Source organism: Tyto alba, unplaced genomic scaffold (assembly GCF_018691265.1).
Source record: "Tyto alba isolate M040663 unplaced genomic scaffold, T.alba_DEE_v4.0 Super-Scaffold_28, whole genome shotgun sequence".
Classification (NCBI taxonomy): domain Eukaryota; kingdom Metazoa; phylum Chordata; class Aves; order Strigiformes; family Tytonidae; genus Tyto; species Tyto alba.
The window spans coordinates 12,034,573-12,056,864 of record NW_024881302.1 but is presented as its reverse complement, the minus strand read 5'-3'; the positions used below and the strand labels follow the sequence as shown (position 1 = coordinate 12,056,864).

At 36.4% G+C, this 22,292-nt stretch overlaps 1 protein-coding gene across 3 annotated transcripts in view; it reads right to left on the bottom strand.

The window, feature by feature from the left end:
- Positions 1-22,292, bottom strand: part of MRTFB (myocardin related transcription factor B) — a 90,833-nt gene that overhangs the window by 36,588 nt on the left and 31,953 nt on the right. The window contains exon 1 of one of the 3 annotated variants that reach the window (XM_009964607.3): positions 13,090-13,560. The exons of the other annotated variants lie outside the window; for them this stretch is intronic. Within the exon in view, the coding sequence (XP_009962909.2) occupies positions 13,090-13,210 (121 nt within the window). The 5' untranslated portion in view covers positions 13,211-13,560. Of the gene's footprint in view, positions 1-13,089; positions 13,561-22,292 lie in introns of those variants that run through there. 3 annotated transcript variants of the gene reach the window in all.

Here is a 22,292-nt window from a genome sequence, read left to right as displayed (position 1 = left end):
GGGTTTCCAAGTCCAACTGGTCTAATCTGCCCCCAAAAATGCAGATGATTGTGTGCAAACACACATGTATGCAGCTGTACATCCAACTTTAAAAATACACAAGCTTTATACAAGTGTGAATTAAGAATAATGTATTGGGTCAGGACTTAGCCCATTCCTACAGAAAACTGAAAAGCACATTTAAATGGAAATGCATTTTAAGCATATGATATAATGTTATGATGTTAAGCTTCTATCCCTGGGGCTACTTCTAAGAATTTCCTACTGCACTAGCAGAAAGCACTTGGAAATGCACTAATTGGTGTGGTGTTTACAAGAAAACAAAAAACTCTGATATGTTCTTTTTTGGATTCATTTGCTTACAACTGTAAAATCAAGAAAGTTCACAGTCTTAAAACTGAACAGGCAAAAACTGAACAGGCAATACCTTTCAAAATCTTAAACAAGTTTTATCCATCCAAATTGTGTGAGACACAATTTATAAACATGGCAAGACTGTATTTTAGACCCACTATTTTTGGTCTTCAGTAGATTCAAACTTGACTTTCTTCTGTTCTTTGCTCAAACTATGCTTCCTTTTACACAACTAGGAAGCTGTGGAAAGGATTGAAAAACATGCCCTGCTCTGGGCAGGAATCTCATCTGGGCTATGCAGCTGTATTTGGTTCAAATATACACCATGCTCAAATTTGGCTTTTTTGGAAGACTAAACACAATACAAATGTGACTACCAAGTCTTTTACCTGGTTACAAGTCAGTTTTAAACATATGCCTCTCTATTTCAGGCTCAAGGTCTTCAAGAAAATTACCTGCTCCAACACCAGTTATGTCCAGTGTAGAGCTCGTATGTGTCATCAGACACAGTAAGTAAATCAGAATTAGTGTTTTTTTCAATTCCATCACCTGGAATACAGTGGATCGACAAGAGAATGCTGGTAATATTACAACAGGTGCAGGAATGTTATCACTGATGTGAGTCATCTACCAACATATGATAGGCATTTGTAGTATGTGGTATTCCTGACTTCTAATATGCTTTTTACTCAGACTTTCTTTTTCACTAAGCTCTGTCATAAACCCCATTTTGTAGTTGTAGCTATTTAATCTATGGCTACCTAAACTTTGCTAGTACAGTGCTTTCAAGTATTAGTAAACAGAAGTGGGAAAGTTAAACAACATTCAAATGGACCTTCACACCACAGAATGGTCACACTGTTTTGCAGAGTTGGTAACAACAGTTTGAAAGCCCTCACTAATTCACCAATTTGGACAGCTACCTAATTTTGTAGGAAGTGCATACACCATCTACTCTATGAAACATATTACAGGCAACAGGTACTTGTCCTACATCTTACCAGACTTATTTAAAATTCTAAAGTAGTATCACTGCAATTTCAAATGTGATGTACAAAGTCTTTGGGCAGAAGAGACTTTTTTTTTAAGAAATTAGCTTAACTGTTAAAATTGCATATAAAGGGGCAGAGTTTTATTAGAAAACTAATTTATTAATTAGAGATCTGGCTTTGTTTATTAATTAGAGATCTGGCTTTCCCAGATCAAAATACTGATATGACTCTCAGACCAAGGCTTTTCATCTTTCATATGAAAGGATCAGACTTCTATTTGACATTCCACTACACCAAGACACACAATGTTCACTGTTAGGTCATACAGCTTGATTGCACAGTCTAAACACATCCCACTAGTTCGGCATTTAGAAATTATTGCATTTTAAGTTTTCACTGGTAAGTCTGTGGGAGGAGAAATCAGAAAGGCCTTACACTGCACTTTGCCAATACAAGTAAGATAAGTAACTACTCCAACACTTCCAATATACATTCCCCTGTATTCCCCTAAAGTATACTTTAAAGAGAGTCTGCCTGAGGTAAATTCAGCTGCTGAAATTTCTCTTGGAAAAAAAACAAACCAACCAACCACCCCACAAAACAAACACACACAAAAAACAGTGTACCAAAGTTTCTGTGTGAAGGTCCTGTTTTGAACCCTCTTTCAATACCACTAGTAACATGGAAGTGTGTGTGTCCCAAGAGGAAGACACTTTGAACACTGTGAACACACAGATACGGACTCGTTGAGTGTGATGCAGTTCCTGCTGCTTCCAGTTTGTGCTATCCAGTAGAACGTGTGTCAAAAAGGGGGAAAGGCTGCCCTGCCTCCCTCTGACATCATGCTTGCACAACACAGCCCTACACCATGTAAGAATCAACACTGTAAAAACATATCCCAGTGGATGTGTTACTTGTATTTGTGTCTGATGTGATTTCTGTCAGTTCCTGAAAATTAATACTGCTTGGCCACGGCCATATTAATAGGTGGTATTTACCCAGGAAACGGGGGAGGGAGATTAAAATAACTCTATCTCTTATTTTCCAACTGATTTCAGCTAATTTTTTAATGAACATCAATTCCAAATGTAGATAATGGGAAGGCTTGCTACATAATTTATGAATGTATTATATCTATGATTTGTGGCTTCAGTTATGGTTAGATATTTAAGTTTGCAAAAAGAATGACCCATATCCTGAACAATGTATAGTCTTATGAGAATATGCAATGGACTATAGCAGAAGGATGAGAAGAACAGTAAGAATGTACCATAACAGTAAGAATGCACATAAACCATATGCACTCAAGTGTGAAGCTTTAGCATTTTTTAGCAAGTATATAACAAATAGCTATTGCCTCTTATAATACTACTTGCCTACCCATTATCCATTAACCTACACTGGGCATCACAAAGCAAAAAAGGAATGATTTTGAAGTTGTTGCATGTGTATCTGTACAAGTCATGAAAACTGTGGAAGACTGAAAAAACGAGAGATACAGAAGATACAGAACATGCAGTTATTCACTTATTAAGTAAATATAAGGAACTTACATATTACATAGTAAAGAAAGGACAGCCTGAGCATGACTAATAGGGAAGCACTGCAGGGAGAATACTAAAGAAGAGATGACTCATAGTTAGAAAAATATTATAAGAACACAGTAATTGAAGATTTTGACATGACGAGAGCAAGAAGGTTAAGCAGAAACAAAGTTGGATGAAAACCAAATGTTTGATTTTGCAAACAACTCCAAAATTAAGAAGGTTAAAAAAAAGTTGGTGTCTGGTTAAAAACAAACAAACAAACAAACGAACAAAAAAAAAAACCCAGTTGAACATGTTATTAAAGAACAAAAATAAAAGTTTATAAATAGAAAGTAATTGTGAATAAAAAATCTAAATATATTATTTTTAAAAGTTGAGAGGCCAAAAAAACCTTTTGCTTTTCCAAAGCAAACAGATCAGGAAAAAGCTAGTGTTTGTATCTCAATAAAAGACATAAGGACCTAAAGTACTTTTAGCCCCAACAGCGACGAGAAATAAAAAGGAAGGATGTTTCTAAGAAAGAAATGGTAAGACCTGTACATGAGTTGCATGGCTCCATTTAGTCAAAGAGGACATTGGGCTTACAGGTCTGTGTGCCAGAGCAGACAGATGGTCATCCTACAGTCAGTAATAACCTTTATACTGTCATTGCAGTTAGAGAGAGTGAGCCCTACAACTGAGCCAGAAACAACGTACAGACGGACTTGTATCTCTGTACTGGAGATGAACCTGAAGTGGGTATAAAGGAAGGGAATAGGAATGAGGCTTGTGAAAAGCTCAAAAGTAAATGGGGACCCACAAAAAGCTGCTTAAAGAACAGCCAGAAAGATACAGAGATGGGAGTCATGGAAACTAAATCACAAGTTTTCAATAAAGAAAATGTGATGAAAGTATCTTCAAAGACAGGAATTAACAGTGTGAGAACAGAGCACAGCTTTGCACTTTTGGCAAAGAATTGCCAATTTGTTTCAGTAAGAAACTCTATAGAATAGAATGCAGGTTGTTTTAAATCTAACATAATTAAATCTAATACAGACTTTGCTTATCGTGTATCTAGAAATCCATACAGCAGGAGATTTCTAGAACAGTAACACAGAAAGAGCTAAATCTAATAAGGATGGATGAGACAGGAGGACACAGCTTCCAAAAATCTAAAAACCACTCAGGCATTAGCCAAGTTATTAAACTGTACTATTTGTTCTAGTTGTGGGTTTTGGTTTGGTTTTTTTTTTTTTTTTTTTTTTTTTTTTTGGTGTTTTCTTTTGTACTACAGAACAAAGTTCCCCATGGGGCGGTACTTACTCAAACACTCTGTTTAACAAATTGGTCTTATCAGGGTAAAACCATTCAGCTTGTTGCCCAATAGTTTACCTCTCACTTTTGCAGTTTTAGAATTGGGCAGTTACCTGCTGAAAATCTGAAATCATAGATTATCTGCAAAAAAAAGGCCCAGAATTGACAGAGATTTAGGTATGTTAATATACTATTAACATCAGTAATACTGTCCCTCATATTTGAAGTGTATGTGCAAAAGAAGGGCTATATTAACACCACTGACCAAATCTAGTTGCTAAAAGGCAGCACAAATATTTTGCACTTCACATTATCTGGCAGGAATTGCCCTTCACACCACTGCAACTCTAAGAAACTGTCTTTGAACTGCTTCTGAATAAATGCCATGCACAGAGAGGTCAGTCAAACTCCTGTTTTAACTGAGGGGGAAGGGAGGGTATTCTTTTTTATTTTCAAGTCAGTGTCTGATTTTAATATTACCACCAGGTGAACAGATTCTAAAACTTTCATGTGTTTTCTTCAGTCAATAAAATGAGCATGAATTCTTAGAGATCTTATTTAATACTTACTGACAGAACCAAAAAGCATAATCCATCCTCACAATAAGAACATCTGGCTATCTGACTCTCATGAAGTCAGTAAGAAGTCTTCTAACTTCACTGGACGTATAGATTTTTCACCACCTGAAAAACTGAGCACCAGAGGCTGGTGCTCCCACTCCTCTTGTTTCTCACAGTGTTAGTGTACCAGGGAATCACTGCTTCTGTATGCAAGGGAATGGAGATGATGGTACAAAAAGGAGAGGTTATCTGTTAACCAATGCACTTTTATTTTGAAACATATTTTTATATGGCCTCTGTTTTCAAACAGTAAGTACTGTTCAGGTTCACATACACTATGCCCTGAAGGGGCATAAAGATTAAGAATAACCAAAACAAGCAAATCCTCAATAGCTTGTTGAAGCGCTATGTTGCTTTGAATGTGAGAAAGCTGGCACAAACAGGCACTGGGGCAAGTACACATCACCTTCTGCCTAAGACCTTTTGAAAGGAAAGAAATGCAGAGCAGTTCGGTCAGGTCTTACTCTGTGTGAACTGTAAAGTAAGTGAAAATAAAGTGTATTATTAAATCACTTAGAACAAACAGCTGTTATCAACGTTGAGCAAGTGATTTATGTTACAGATCTGTAATTTGTATCCTATGGAAAAGATGTCTCAAAGTAGTACTATATAATCACAAGCACTGGAATGTAAAGAGGCCAAAAATAAATTGATAGTTGTCCTGCAGGAACAATGCTATCTTCACTGATTGACAAGCTTTCACCACTGCTTCTTGTCTTGAAAAAAACCAGAACTCATACCATGCACAGTTCCAGCACTAATAATTCCACATCTAACACAGCTAATTACATATCCTCTTAATTTAAAATAAAATTTAAATTTTATCTTTTTATAGAAAGGACTATGAAACAGCAAATAGTTGTTGCCATTTAGGAATTATACAGACGAAACAGACACTAAGCCATCGAGGAGTTCATTAGACAGCATTTAGATCTTTCAAATGACAGCAAGAAGAAAAATAATGCATCAAGATTTTTTATGTTCTGTATGTAATCATCTCATTATTTCTTCCAAAGTTAAAATCCAGTGGGTATTAGTTATTTAAGCCCTTAAAACTGCAAGTAAAAATGAGAAAACGTCATGTCCAACATTCCTGCATACTCCCTTGGAAATTTCCAAGAGCGATAGAAACTCCAGTGCAGGCTGCTAGACTGGCTACCATGGAAACAGGGCCCTTTAAATTAAAAGCTGTTCTACAGAAAGCCTCCATTTCTTTCTGCCAGCCTAAAACAGCTTTTGTGCAGCCAAGATCCCTCACATGTTGAGGTTGAAACACAGAGCAATCGATGTTAACAACAGATGTTCTGGTTGCAATGAAGCAGTGCTGCAGATGAACTACTGCATCCTCAATCTGAAGTAATTTATAACTAGTTATTTGGCATCATGACTATAACATTAATACAAGTATATGAGCAGCAGGGTGGCAGTAAAGTAGAAGACAGTATTTTATCAGATGGTAAGTGGACTACACAAGTGATCTCAGCTTCAGCTTTGTATCGGAATTCTGGACCAACCTCACAGCAACAGTTACAGAATTTCAGAAATTGAGTATCAAGTACTTAACTCTGTGCCTCTTTCAGCTGCTACCCTTGCACCCCCAAGCCTCATCTGCTTGGATTTAAAAGTTTATATGGCATTTTCTAAACAGCATAATTTACACAAAGCTAATTTTCCTGAGATAGATGTTTTGCTTTCTCCTGAGTTGTGATTGTTTCTCTCTCAACTCTATATGGGTGTTGCACTCTATTTATAATTCATTAAATGCTTTACTGAGACAAAACAGGTTAGTATTTTCAACTAGTATTTGTTATGTGAAGAAAACTAAAAATTTAATAAACGTAGTGTTTTGTATGATAAGTAAAAGGAGGAGCAGGTGATATGCAAGATACATGTCAGGAAGATTATGGAATATGGTTGCTGGTTTACACCGGGTGTTACTCATTCCACATGTGTCCAAAGTCAGAAATTGGGTAACAGCATTCTTTTCATTTATATGGCATGTCAAAGAAGGAAAGAAGGAGAGGGAAAAGCCATGGAAATATTTAGCTACCTGTAATTTATTGGAAGTGATTCTAAGTAAGTTGTACAGCATTTTAAAGATAAAATTGTGGTACTCGCCTCCCATCAGCCTGAAGATGGTGATACAGAATGTTAAATAGTTTCAATTTTAAATCGAAAATAACTCATCATTAATGAAATCAGGTATCATCTAAACATAAGTGAGTATGTTATACTCAGTTCAGTCTTCAAACTTTCATGTATGCCAGGATTATCATTTAAAAGAAGAAAATACTTTAATTATTTTTACCTGTTTTTATTTTATAAGTATATAAAAATAAGTAAGGTATTTTAACGTTCTCTTTTGTACATGTGATTTTTCTGCTAAGACTATATCCAGAATAATTAAGAAAAGTGAAACAGCCTCTGCGGCATACTCATTTTAAGGAATTATTCAGTCATACTTTCATTTCAGCTTAGAAATACTCTGGATAAACGTAAAGCATGTGAGTGGAGACTACTGAGGGTCATTTCAGATAATCTCTTCAGAATTCTGAGGGAAACGCTGCAGGACCTCCAAATCTTTTAAATTATACCACTGTTATTTAAAGCTTTTGCCTGTAAGCCAGTAACGATGTACACATGTTTCCAGAACTAATATCATCATACCGAAAGTAAAAAATGAAACACTAGATGGAAAAGATAGCTAAATGTAAACTTCTCATTTAAAACAAAAATATAAAGCATAACAATATAATCCGTTGAGAAGCTTAAATGACTAGGATATAGGACAATCTGTATTGTATCCTATCACTATGGAACACGTTGCTTAGAAACAAGCCAGAACATACATAAGCTTCCAAACAAATTACCAGAATGCCTGCTGGGATGATTATATACATATATATATATGAGTATATAGGTAAAAAGGAAAACCTATAATTCTCACAATTCTTTTAAAATCTTTAAAATGAGAAAAATCACTACCATCCTGGGTGAAAAGTCTGAATAAACTAAAGCTTACACTTCAAGTATTCTGTAAAATTTCAGACCTTAAGTATATTAACAATAATTACATCTTCTAAACCTGCAGGTATTCATCTGCTTAGTACAGTCTGCTGCTTTTTAAAAAAATAATTTGCATTTCCTCACATACTACAATCAGCCAAGAAGTGTTCTGTCAAGGGACTTGTGAAACTTGGGTTTAAATTCTGCACCTACTGTAGACTTGCTCTGTGATAATTTGGAGCATGTAACATTGAATGATGACAGATGATGTCCAGTCAAGCCCTCTCGAGAAGGTATTACCTCCATTTTCCATGCTCTTCCTAGGCACAGTAGGCCCAATAAACAAAACGCATATCCAAGCAGATCTTTCAAATCATGAGATTACACATTAATTCAAAACACTGAGGGAGGTGGATTTACACTAAGATGCCTGACTGCAAACTGGGATGTAAGCAATGGCATTGTGTCAACTCTGGTATGTAGACAACAACATCAGATTTCTGCAGATGCTTGCTCAGTGGATGAGTCAGATTGCTTACAGTGACAGCAAAGTTGCTGCATTAAGAAGGACTCTGCATTAAAAAGGCTGAGGTACATATATGTTTTGTTTGATGCTTTGTGAAAGGAAAAGAATAAACCTCCAGTATAGCAGCAAAACAGACAGTGGTGTTGGGAGTGTAGTTTCATAACTTAATATGATCTAAACCAGGATTACTGATGAGAAGACAACGGTCTCTTCCTCCCTCCAACCCCAGCTGCTTCTGTTGCATCAACACTGGCAGAGATGCAGCTCATCAGGTCAGTGCTCTCATCTGCCTGAAATCTAACACTAGTGAAATAAACACTCTTCAGCAGTACCTGTTCACCCATCCTACTCACTTCAGGATTGCGGAATTACTAATGCCAACACAAGAAAGAGGCTGGCAGTAAGCAGGGTAGGGCTGGATGAGGCTACACCTACTTTTGCAGCAGCAGTCTTAATCCTAGCTTTTTATAAAACCTTTAAGTAGTTGTCATAGCAAGTTTTCTTAGAACTCTTGGTTAGCCACTGTATCCTCTAATTGTATACAGATTACATACAAAATCAAATTAATACACTGTGGCCTTGGTTTATCGAAGTATTTAAAGCATGTGTTTATTATAATGAGATTACCATATATTTATTATTCATTTAAATGCTACACTGAAGGAGAAAATTTCGCAGAGTAAGTGCCGATTTACTTGTAAAACATACAATTATCCCACTGTCATTAAAGAGACTGCTTATGGTAGATATATAAAGTTAAGAATTTTAACACAGCCTCGCAGGATCAGTACACTAAATTTATAGTGATTCATATATTAACTAAGACGACGGGAATAACACCTTTTTTTCCATTATTTTTCACATTACCTGTGTCTCAAGAAACATACCCAATAGACTGCCACTGATATGGGGTCACAAAAGACCTCTAGACTCTATATAACAAAACTTAAATTTAAAAAAAAAAAAAACCAAAACATGACCAAAACCAGTAAACCAACAGTAGAATCTTTAAATCTAACATGTCACCGCAGGAGAGCAGTAGAGGTCAAGAGTATCACCAATACTCAACCATGCCAGCAATAGCAGGAAATCTGTTAAATAAACAATTCTCATGCAATATTGATTTAATTGCAAGAGAGGAAGGAAATAAATCCTTCCTGACTAAATCTGGTAATCTATTAACCAGACAGCATGAAGACATTTCCAGTAAGCACCTGAGAAATCCCTGTGCTTCACTCATTTCAGCCCATATCCTGTTTCTAGCACTTCCCAGTCTCCAGTTCCTCACAAAACAGTAAAGTTAAAAAGCAATACAAATGCAGAAAGTAAATTATGTTTCAATGTGTAAAGAAAATTTCCTTCCTGGTTAGTTTTTTTTCCTTACAGTAACCTGCAGGCAAGTGGTAACGTTGAAGCTCAGAATAATATACAAAAAATACAGTGCAAACTGGGATCCAATCTCCTTTCAAATCCCCCCTAAGGTAGCACCATACCAATTCGTTTCAACAATTTAATACTGGGTCTTCATGAGTTCTGTATGGTCATACATTCTTGCACGAGCTCATCAGTCTTGACATTAAAACGGTGTAGGGTACATGGCAAACCTTCTTAAATTCACTTCACACCTCTGTTAGAAACCTTCTAATCTGCAGCCTAAATATATTCCTAATATATGCATTGTTGATGATACTCTTTCTTACTAACTGTATGCACAATGATGTCCTGATTTCATTTAAAGCTTTTCACTTGAATTTTCTAAATGTTTTGGCCACCTACTTGACATTAGAAGCCAATATTACAGGAATTTCTGAAAAAACTCTTTAGTTAGCACTGTATGGTTAGCTTCAGAGCCAAAAAGTACTTATGTTCCTTGCTCATACAAAAGGCAATTTTGATAAAACAGATAAAATTAAGAGCTGTTTTCAAAGAACAGACAATATGTAGCAATAACATACAAGTTGTTTACAAGAAAGTAGGGTAATTAAGAGGATTTCCTCCTATGCTATAGGATGTTATAATGTGTATCTTCTAAGACTATTCATTAGCCTAAGCAAAGAAAAAAATTTCATTCCTGTATTCTAACTTTTCAATGCCCTTAATATTAATTTGCTGAAGACAGTGCTGGGTTTTGTGTTTCCATCAGAGGTCTCTCCTTTTAAAAAAATACTAAGCAATAATTACACTGTACTATCTCAGGATTTTTAAATTTATCAAACCTGTGCAAAAGAGATTATAAAAGAAAGGCTGTAGCACCTTCTGAATTACTTGACCTCTACATACTTCATCTAAGTTTGCCAATAGAATTACATTTCTCATTTTGCAATTTTAACTGTTCACAGATATTATTAGTAAGTATTTTTGTGTCCCAACTAAAAGGGTTGATGGTTCAGGTGGTAAACCAAGTCATTTCATTGTTTGAATTAAAGGGGGGGGGGAGGCGCAAGGGGCAGAAAAAGGATCAGAATGCCAGAAGCTAATTTAGAATCTGTAAAATAAGATGTGTTTTAATGTTATTTATGGTGTTATTTAAATAGGAAGACATTAACAACAGCAATTGAATTTTTAAAGATTTACAAAATACCTGAACCACATATTTTGTAACATTATAAACTGAAAAGGTGAAGCTCCATTTTAGACTTTCTAGATTCAAAACAAGCAGATTTGCAATGTTTTCAATACTTCATTCTATATACTACAAGAAAGAAAATGCTTGTTTTTTCTAAGCTTTAGAAGGAGAAAATGCTGGAAGAGGAGATCCAGTAGTCATTCATACTCTGAAGTTAAAAGAGGCTCATTATTTTAAGTATTAGGTTGCCAAACTTAGGAGATATAAAAGGATAAGCAATATTCACTGGGGAGAAGTGAAAATGGAGGTACTAAAACACAGAAAAGAAAGCAAAGATAGTGATTGTGGGTAACAATTATATCTTCTTTTATGCACTGAACACTTTAAACTCTAAAATATTCATGAATTTAGACTGCAAGAGTGTTCCATAATTGCAGGCTTTTTGCTACTCTGACAGACCATCATTATTGAAATGTACATTCTTTCATCCACTTTCTACATAACTGACACATTCAAAGAAGACTCAAGATAATGATTACTGTGGTTACTTATTAGCCCACCTATACTATCCACCATGTTAGTTTTTTCCTCTCACGCTCCCCTATATTTCTTGGTAGCTTAGATTAGTTACTGGATTTTTTTCCTACAGTATTTCCCACAACAGTGTGCTTGCTCCTCTGTCCCTCTCAACTTCATCACCTTCTTTCTTTGTTCCCGTTGCCCACAGAGGTAGCAGGAGAAGGTTTAACTGAGCCTGTTTGGAGCTGCAAGGCAAACACCATGAAAGGAAGCCACTGTTGGCCCTTTCTTTTCCATCACTGTCTTTCAATCAGTACTTCCCTGCTGTAAAGGAATCTGAACTGTTACACTCTCAGCCACATGCATCAACCCTCAACTTCTTATTATCTTTCTAATCAATAAGAAACCTTCAGTATCACTACATTATATAAAAAAAACAGTGTTTTGTCTACCTCTAACTTAGAGCTAAGGGTTTTTTACTGAATTCGTTTACTGAGTTCATTAATGAAAATGGCCTTTTTGCTACTTTAAACATTGCTATATTAAACATTTAATAATGTCTAAATGATCCAAATTTAAAAACAAAACAAAACCTAAACTAACCGAGCATTTAAATTCTGAGAAAGGCATGATCTCATGTAGAGGGGGGAAAAAACAGCAAGCAGTCTTGCCACAATACCAAGGAAGAAAGCTCTGAATCACCAGACAACACAGCAATATCTGGAGTAAAAATCAATGCAGAGTGCTGTAAAAAGAAAGAAGGAATTTTGACTACTACAAATACAGTTTGTTTCCAATTGATTTAGAAGTTGGAGTTTGAGTCTTGAACTGCAAAGAGCCTGGCATGTTATACACCAGGTAGCAAACTGTTCTGTGCCAGGCTGGCAGCTGACCTCAAGAGGTCTTTTCCTTCTCCTCCTTAACACAGGCCAGCTAGAAAAATACATCCAGCAGGAAGGAGTAAGGCAACTTCCATGTCTCAGCAGTATTATTGCCACAGCCTAACGATTACTACTTTAAATGAATCTGGTATAGTACCACTCGTCAGCTTTAAGTAACACTACAAATATCCTCAGACTAATGCTTGTGCTCTGTATCAACTTAATGCACAGTCTAAAACCAAACATTTAAGAAGACATTGTAATTTGAAAAGCATACATCTGGAAAGCAGAGTCAAATCTAATTTAAAGTATGAGGGGAGAGAGGAATTCTAAAGAAAGACAGCTGAGAAAAGTACTGTTGAAAATGAGGTAGTAATACATGTCTAAAACTAAAGATTTATGGGGTTTTATTTTTAATAGTGCCATAGTTAATGGCATTTATTTAATTATATTTATTTCAATAATGACATTTTGAAGCATGTTATGCAATATTTACAGGACAATTTCAGAGTACTCATGAATTCAGCACTAAATGTTACTCTGAAAAGAGTACTTCTCACTCATTTTTCCTCATACTACAATTTCTATCAAGCTATTATCATTATTTTAATAGTCTTGGATAAATTCTAAATTTAGCTATTAGAAATTTTTTTCAGAGGAAAAGCAATACCTCACTTGATGTACAAAAATTCTTCCTGACATACCGCACTAGACCACAAATGCTGGTCAACTAAATCTGCCCAGTACTTCTGCATTTTCCGTCCCCCAACCAGCAAGTGACTGACCTTCCTTGAGACTCTTCTGGCTGTTCACCTCAAGGCATTCCTTCTCCTTCAGTGGCTTAACATCTCCTGCAGGTAAAATCTCAGAAAAGCCCTGTTGCTGCTTCTTGGAACTATCGATCATGATGAGAATCCTTTAGAATGGCAACATCCAGCACAGGAAAAAAAAAAATATTGTCACCAAGCAGCAGCACACTGCTGTCCCGAACACTGCTTCCAGGTCCTTTCTCCTAATCAATGAGCAGTTGCGCCTTTGTGCAGCCGAGAGCAGCCATCACCATCCTCCTCCTCCTCGTCCTCCCCTCGCAGCCCCCCAGCCCGCTCTGGCGCCGGGAGCTCCCGCCGGCAGCAGGCACGGAGCGTGTGAAGCACAACTCCCAAATCCCGCCTCTGTTCCCAGCCAGCCACTCCCCCCCCCTTTCCCTTTAGTTACGCTCGCTTCCTCGGCACATTCGTGTTTCAGTGTGCAGCTTGATGGTCAATCATCTGACAAAGAATGAGTCAAGCAGTTAAAAATAAATCCAGCAGTTGCTGAAGGAGCAGCATTCGCTGATACCTAAGACAAACTACCGTTGAGGACTCTCTCCCTTTTCCCCCTTTCTTTTCCCTTCCCCCACTACTCTGAACACTGCTGCAGGCAGCAGAAATACTTTATCTTTGCTTGACTGGCACATTCATTACTCATTAAGTTACACCAGTAAACAAAGCTGCACACTGGCATTTGAAAAAGTTATGCTGAGGAACCTTCCCACCCACCCCAGCCCCAGGTCTTGTTTCAGATACATTTATCCAGCAGCACTAAGTGGGAAAACCAGTGATTATTTCCATGTCTTTCCTTGCAGTATAAGAGATTCTGTTCCTTGTTGCAAGTATCTAAAACCCAAGTATTTCATTATTTTCCTTTTTTGCATTAGGTACACACCTCATTATTCCCAGCAGTTCTAGGAGTATTTCGTCCCACAGTTTCTGATCTACCATTCCCTCCAGCACATCCCATTTATCTCACGAGTCATAAACTTCAGTGTCAACCTGGAAGACTTTGGGGAAATGGATCCCCTCTAATTATCTGCCATTGGCCATGAGGGAACAGCAGACAAGTCTGCATTTAATGTACTTAGAGAAAATAAACTATACCGAATTTTAAGTAGTCACTACATGTCAACAAGTACCTCTAGCAGGTGCATTTTCCCTTACCTTTGGCCTAAAAACACTATCATTATACATATTTTCCACACCTTTTACTTCATATTTTAGATCCTCCAGCCTGAAATTATAAAGGGCATCCACTCAAAAAAACTGTTTCAGTTTTATGGCATCAGGTTTGAAAATATATACAACAGAGTATATATTTATATTCATATTATATATAGATATATATTTGTGTATATATATTGTATATTTTAAATATATATACCGTAACAAACATCTGATGCAGAATTTATAAAATTAGAAACTAGAAAAAAATCATCTTGCCTCTTCGGATCTTTCTACAAGACAATCATTCAACACCAACTCTTCACCTGAACGGTGCACTCCCAGGGCAAGCAACTGATACCCTAGGGGGGTCAGGGGAGCTGCCTGCAGCAGCCAGCAGGATTTGAAAGCCTCTCCCCATCTTCCTACTGATGGGAGAAGAAAGACCTAGATCTGCTCAGAACTGCAGAGTCAGAGACATGAGCTTACAGGCAAAAGAAAAACTCTTGCAGCATAAATTATTTGAGGCAGATCTCCAAGCCTAAAGATTTGTTGTTTGCACATCATCTGTACAAAAATTATCATCTTAGATTTTGTTAAAATACAAATTATAGACTATTCCAACACATCTGCTTTTGCAGTGATTTCTACTGAATACAAGAGAAAAAAAAATTACTGTGGAAGAACTCCTTCATAAATCAAATGAACTTCCTCACTGCCTGCAGCTGGAACACTTACTATGCATAAGAAACAAAATTACTGTTGAGAAACTCCACACATCCAGGAAGAAAAAAAAAATCCAGACAAACAGAATACAAAACACATACTGCTTAAGAAACCTATATGAAAATCTGACACAGTCAATGAATAGAATTTTACACAGTTATTGATGTACCAGATTATAACCCCACATTTTTCTTGTAGCAACAGAGAATTTAACAGTTTGGATGGAATAATTATATTCTGACAGCATAACAATAAGTAACAGCAGAAATTGTTTTATGGGAAGGGTACAGTGCGTTTCACACATTTTCTGCAAAATCGGTACTTTGGTCTATAGCAATTTTAAAATTCAGAGAACAGAGTATTTTGAAATTTAAGAAATCAACATACTAATAGGAAGTGTGTAATTAAAGAACTCGAGGAGTAACACATTTTCCTTCAAATGTCATAGTTTTGAAAGTAGTTCTATCCATTCCTGTGTGTTTATAGTGCTTTATATAAATTAAGTGCCCAGTGCTCAACTGAATGCTGGGTCACAATAACAGCAGTTGGGTAACAGCAGTTCAAGCCTTCTTGAACACTTCTCACCTGTTCAGAAAGACAAGCTTTAGTAGCATGGAGTTCCTGCTACTCGCTCCTCCCCTTTTTCATGGGTACCCACTCCACAGCAGAATTTCCAGAAATTGATATGCTTATGCTTCAGCCATTTGGAGTTAAGCCAAATATTTTGCTTCAAATTCACTTTCCAGCTCAATACAAGCTAACATACAGATTAATATTTTAAAACCCCTTTAAGAAGTCTGATCAAAATCTCAACAGTAATTTGCAAATGACTTTATGAAGAAAAGCAGGAATCACAGAATTTATGGAAAATAAGAATAATTGAATTTTTTGTGCAGACTAGGAGAGATGAATGGTCAAAAAGATGCTGCCTACTTTCCATGTAACCAAATATTGTAGTTGCCAATAAATGCTATACAACATTGAATAGTTGGCACGGGAGCAGACATAACAACTGAAAAGGAAGAAAAGATATCTCGGAAGAAGAAAATCTTTTTTGTTCAGATTCAGTTATATTGTAAATATTGAGAATGCCTGGACATTGTGCCCAGGGAAGTTTCTCTTAAACCCCTGCAGGAAGAATGACATTTATCCTCCAAGTCATGAAAAAAAAAAGACTCATATTCCAACAACATCTCATTTTCCAGCAGTCTTGAATATACATTAATTCAAGCTCAACTAATAATTTGGATGTATTAGTTACCTGAGTGCTCAACAATATAGTTCTACTATTTTTAGTGATAAGGCTTCAAAGCAAAAATAATCAGCATGTCTCGACATGTCTATTAGAAAAGTCTAAAATTCCGCGACAATTTCACAGGCACCCGGAGGCATCTCACAACTGCCGGCTCAGTAGCTGTAGTTGCAGCACTATTACATGGGAACAGCGCATGTTTTAATGAGCTACTTTCTCACATTCCTAAGAACTGCACTAGAAGGAACAGAGACGCTATGAGCTAGTTAGTACATTCAAGTAGTAAATTCATCTGCTAACTGTCAATACTCAGTTGTTCAAAGGTGCCTTCTACTCACAAGCGGGTCCCATGGGAATGAAGGCAAAATGCCTCCTCATGATCCCCAGAGAGCCAATCCACCTGCCATTTAAGAGCTCCCTTTTTCCTGCTAAATGAAATAATTTTGTCATTCTCCTAGAACAGTTCACATATGTTCTTACTTCTGACTGTTAAAGCACCATACCTACTTCTCAGATTCACTTACACACTTTCAAATCTGATAGCAATTTTTTAAGCTCTTGCAAAATAGGAGAAGCCCTGTTATCAGCCACCAATACCACGCCGATACTTCAAACATACTTCGTTTGGACAGTATCCGTCTTGAAGGTCATTGTTTTGACAGATAAAAACTGCTTTGCACAGCAGTTACTTTCATTGTTGGTTTTAAAGGATGCTAATTCCACATTGATCTTAAAAGAACTGGTGAAAGACTTGAAGGGTGAGAACTTCACACTTTCCCATTACAATTACCCATTTTGTCCTATAACAAAAAATCCTTTTGAATAAGTATTAGTGAAATGATAGCAACTTGTTTGTTCTCTGACTACTCTTTAAAGCCTTTTATTTATTTTAGCAATTATACAGTAAATAGAACACAACCCATGAAACATAAACAAAAAAAGCTTGGGGTGTTTCAGCTCCTCTCACAGTTTGAAAAGCTTTTGTGCTCAGATTCTAAAAGGCAGCTGGAATTTGGATTGTCACTTGAAATTGCTGGCATTATTAAAAAAACAAGCCAAAAAACTTTTAAAAATTGTTGAATTTTCATCTTGTCTTTCTGCTGCTGAGTGTATACTTAAATACAGGTTTTGTAATAAAGGAAAGAGAACTACTTGTTTCCAAAGTAAGCACTGGATGTATAATCTCTCTGATATGATCATGTACCTGTTTCCAAAGAGCTATTTTTAACAGTACAAATAGCTAAATGACACTGAGGATCACACAGGAACCTATAATGAGCTAGAAACAAAACTGTGGCTGACACACTAGTTTATATTGAACAATAAAACATGGGTATCTCTTTCAGCTAAAAGAAAATCTTAAGCAGTGCATGTTGTATCTTACAATTGCAGGTTTAAAACCAATTACAAACAGCATCACTGTATCAAATCCATAAGTTGAAGTAAAAGATACACAACTGTTACCACCCGGAATGGGAACCCGGTGAGTCTTAAAGCTTCTGGGATCCCCTTGGGTTAAATTAAGGTGAAACGACACCAAATGACCAGTTAAAATGTTTTACTTGAGGTAGAAACAACTTAAACTTGGGAAAGGATAGTAAGCAATATGGTCTCTTACTGATAAACCTATTTAAAAAAAAAAAAAAAAAAAGGAAAGTTACGAAAAGGAAAGGAAAGAGCCCAAGTTCTGTTGTCGCAGGCCTGGTTATCTTGGGTGGTGAGTGCACACATGGCAAAGTTTTCTGTTGCCTTTTAAGTTCATTTTATCAGCTGATTAGGATACTAGACAAAGAGAGGGGTATTCCATCAAAGAATGTGGTCAAGGTGGTCGTGCTCCCCCCCTAGCACCTTTACTTATTCCTCAGTTTTTTTCTGCTTTGGTAGCTGTCCAGCCTCTAGCTTATCAGTCTTTTTGGCCCAAACATAGAGTTTCCTTTGAGGCTTATCTAAGGAATCTGGCACTACAGCAGCAAGGAAGTGGAGCCATGCACCCTTTGATACACTCCTGCTGCCCAGCGTTCCTTAGACTAATCACAAAGGCCACAGCTCGTCCTTGAGGCTTTTCTGTGTTGAGGAATGTTTGAGGCATCAGTTCCTTCAGTTCCTTACAACAACAAGCATTTTGTTTCAATAAAAATTACATCTGTTGCAATTCACATCATCTTCAGAGGGTAGAAGTGCCTCTAATTTTAATTTCAATTTATGCCAGTTGTATATATTGTATACAAGTGGGTGAAATTAAGAAAAAACAGCTTCATAATGGAACATCCTTGTCAGTTCCATAAACCAGAATCCAGTAACATCTCACTTAATAGCAATGTATTGTATCAGTTTTTCATAAATGTTTGCTTTAAACCTAAGGTAATTAATGTTTTTAATTTCCATCCTCCACACACAGCCTTTCAAGTGTTTCACCAACCTTCAGCCTACAGAAAAAGTATTATTTAAAGAGAGGAAGTGCCTAACACATTCACCAAAATCACAATGTACAGGTGGAAACAACACACCAACATTGTACCCTTCACAGTACAAGGCCTGCTTGTTGGCCACTCAGAATAGACCCATTATCTCTTTTTAAGTATAGGTGAATTTAAACTCTAGAAAAAAAACCAAAAAACAAACAAACAAAACAAAAAAAAAAATCAAAAATACAAACAGTCTTAGTTATTTCATCTATTTCACTACCACAAGATTTTGATGTGGGAAAAAAAGCTTAATTACTCAAACATCTATTTCATTTTGGCTTTACACACACCTTGATTAATTTCTCGATCCTTTATACAGTGTTAGGATAAACCAGTTCATCACAGTGTAATAATTTCTTCACATACAAAAACAGTGCTCTGACTACACAAACTAAAATATTTATTGAAATAATCTCTGTTATAATTTATTCCGTTACTTCTTTAAACACTGAGAATGTTACCTCAAACTTAATTTAAGGGGTTTTGTTTTGGGGGTTTTGTTTGTCTCCCTTCCCTCCTCTGACCCCGATTGCTACTTATAATAATTTCTGTTCTGCCTTCTTGTTTTCTTAAAAAAAAAAAAAAAATTCTATACCAGTATATAAGTTCTTTCAACACTTATGACATTTGTCAAACAACTCAGCAGTAAATCTTGTACAGTCTTATGCTTGTATTTAAGATAAATATACAAAACCCAAAACATTCAAGTCTCTCATCTTCATATTCTTTTGGTAGTAAAACATCAAGTATAGCTTATTATTATTTTTTTTTTTCAGAAAGTCAAATGAAAACTAAGTAATTTTTGAAATAGCATTGTGTAATATGCTGTGACTAAAGAATTACCTCAGGACTGGAGACTTCTGCCTATATTCTCCACCATTGTGGTAACGAAGACAATTATGGTCACCATCTACATTAGTTACTCTTCCCAGAAAAACCCCAAACACTTACAGTAATACCAAATTTATAAGTCTGCACGTTCTACTTCTCTTCTCCCACTACGACCCTCAGAAATTCCTTTTAAGAGAGGACATATGTTGGCATTGTTCACTGTTTAAATGAAACTTCCCTACTATTCAGCCTTGCTCATATATACATCAAAATAAATAAATATTTAGAGAGTGTACATATAAAATACATTTTAAAATACATATATATATATATATTTAACTGCACATATCTATATACACATAATTTTTTAAATGACAATGTTTGGCCACCCACCTGTGGTCATGCTACCTATGATTTGCAAAAGGCGCATATAGTAACTACTGTGCATCAATTACCAGTTCTGTTTGCACTACATCACTTTCTTGTAGTGGCTATATCACAAGCTAACATGTCAACAATAACATATGCAGCTAGCATTTAGTTCTAAGAATTTAAAACAATTATACAGTGGAATATAAAATTAACACAACGTTCTTTTCTAGCTATGCATTTAGTTATCCACAAGGAATTTCAGGAAAAAAAAAAAAGACAGAATAAGACAGTTTGATCAAGAGATCTCTTTAAAGGAAAACATACTTTCCATATCTCCTGTAATCACTCAAATGCCAAGCCCTCTAACAGGATCTTTTCATATATACCAGATGCCTTAAATTGAGTCAGTCACAGGTCATGTCTCCCATGTTAATCTCTTCACAATAAGCAGATAATTTAAAAAAAAAAATAATCTATAAATCAAACTAAAATGATGGAATGTTTGTTTAGAAGTTTACCAAATGGAATGACCCTGCTGGAATTCTTTCATGTAGCCTGTGAAAATGTCAGAATATATTCCATTTAAGAGGTCACAGTCCCTAGAGAGCTCTGAGTTTTGGCCTGTATGTCTTTTCACATGCTTTAATATTTGAAAATTGTTCCTTGTAGACACTGACTGATGCCCTGGGAATGCTAGGATTGTGGGAACTGGCAGTACCAATGACAAAGGCAGATTTAATGGGAAATCAGTACCTACTCAGTTTGCTCTCTCATCTCACAGCAGATAAGACAACACTGAAATATTTACAGGGAGACCAAAAGAATCCACAAGTTAAAAGAAATTTTTCTTTTCTACTGGCATTGTTTGTTAAGAAAACCCCAGTAAACAATCCCAAAACTCCCCAAAAAACACTAGCACCCCATAAACCCCCCAAATCACAGAGACAAATATAAATTAATTACAATATGCTGCATGTTCTTACAAATAATTATTTAGTAGAATATTTGCACTGGATGTTCCATGGACTATTAAAACCTTAAACGCAAGACAAATCACAGAACCACTCAGGTTGGAAGCAACCTCTTGAGCTCACCTGGCCCAAGCCCCTGCTCAAGTAGGGTCAGCTGGAGCAGGCTGCCCCGGGGCTGTGCCCCATCAGATTTTCAGTATCTCCATGGAAGGTTACACACACACACACACTTCTATTGTAAACTTACATAAACTGTATACTTCAGTATCTATAGAAGTCTTTTAGAACATATTTTGAGGTTTTGGGTTTTTTGGGGTTTGGGTTTTTTGTTGTTGTTGCTGTTTTCCAGATCTCACTGCTTTCAGCTTAGTGACTATGAAACTGCTGAATTTAAACTGACATTTCCAAATATTTTCTGTGCCAATCTATTAGTTTAATCAGAACTAAGTTTTCTATTTGTTGTTCTCTAGTTTTCCCACTAGCCATCTATTCTCCACATTACCTCTCCCAACTCTCTCAAGAAAGTAACTTCTAAACATAGTAACCTACCTGTGTACCATTAGGAAAGGAAAAAATATGCCTAATCGCAGATCTTAAAAGAATGGAAAAAAAATGTCATACTCAGATACAAGGAGAATGTCCAAATTTCACCTGATTCCCTAGTATCAAATTTGCAGCTTCAAATCTATTAACTGCACAGAGGATTAAGAATTTGTTCAGAAGCCATAAAGCTATGCCAAGAATGCATGTTACCAGTGCTACATAATGAAGGAGTGGAAGATAAGAGATAATAGGCAAACTAATATACACACAACTCTTAGATGCCAGAAAAATTCCCTTGGTTCATCGCATTTATTTAAGTAATATCATTAGGTTAAGTGTGAAGTAGAATTCATTCAGTTATTTTGAGAACTGTCTGTCTCCCTGCTGGCTCGACTGGTCCCTTAGGAGAACTCGGTATACACCATTTGGAGTATTTGGTTTTGATTTGGTTTGGTTTCTTGGGTTTGTAGGCTTTTTATTTTGGTTGGGGACAGGGGAGGGAGAGAGTGTTGCATCTTCCACCTTAACTCACCACAGTTCCTCACAAGCTCCAGCAGCCCCATAGGAAGCTGTCATTCTCATCTGACCTTCAGTGCCTCAAGGTCTTTGCTTCTGAGCGTCATTATTCTTACACAGCCAGAGGCATTAATTTTTTGGGGCTAACTTCTCACAGAGCTTTTACCAGTCTTGCTTTTACTTTAAGATGTTCACTGTCCAAAGGCTTTTTTCCTGACAAAACATTAAAGACTTAGCTTTTTTCTCAATTAACTCAATCCTGCTGTAGAATAATAGCTGCTAGCCATCAAAGAGCGAGATCTAGCAGATAGGCACATCACAACCTTCTCTACCCTC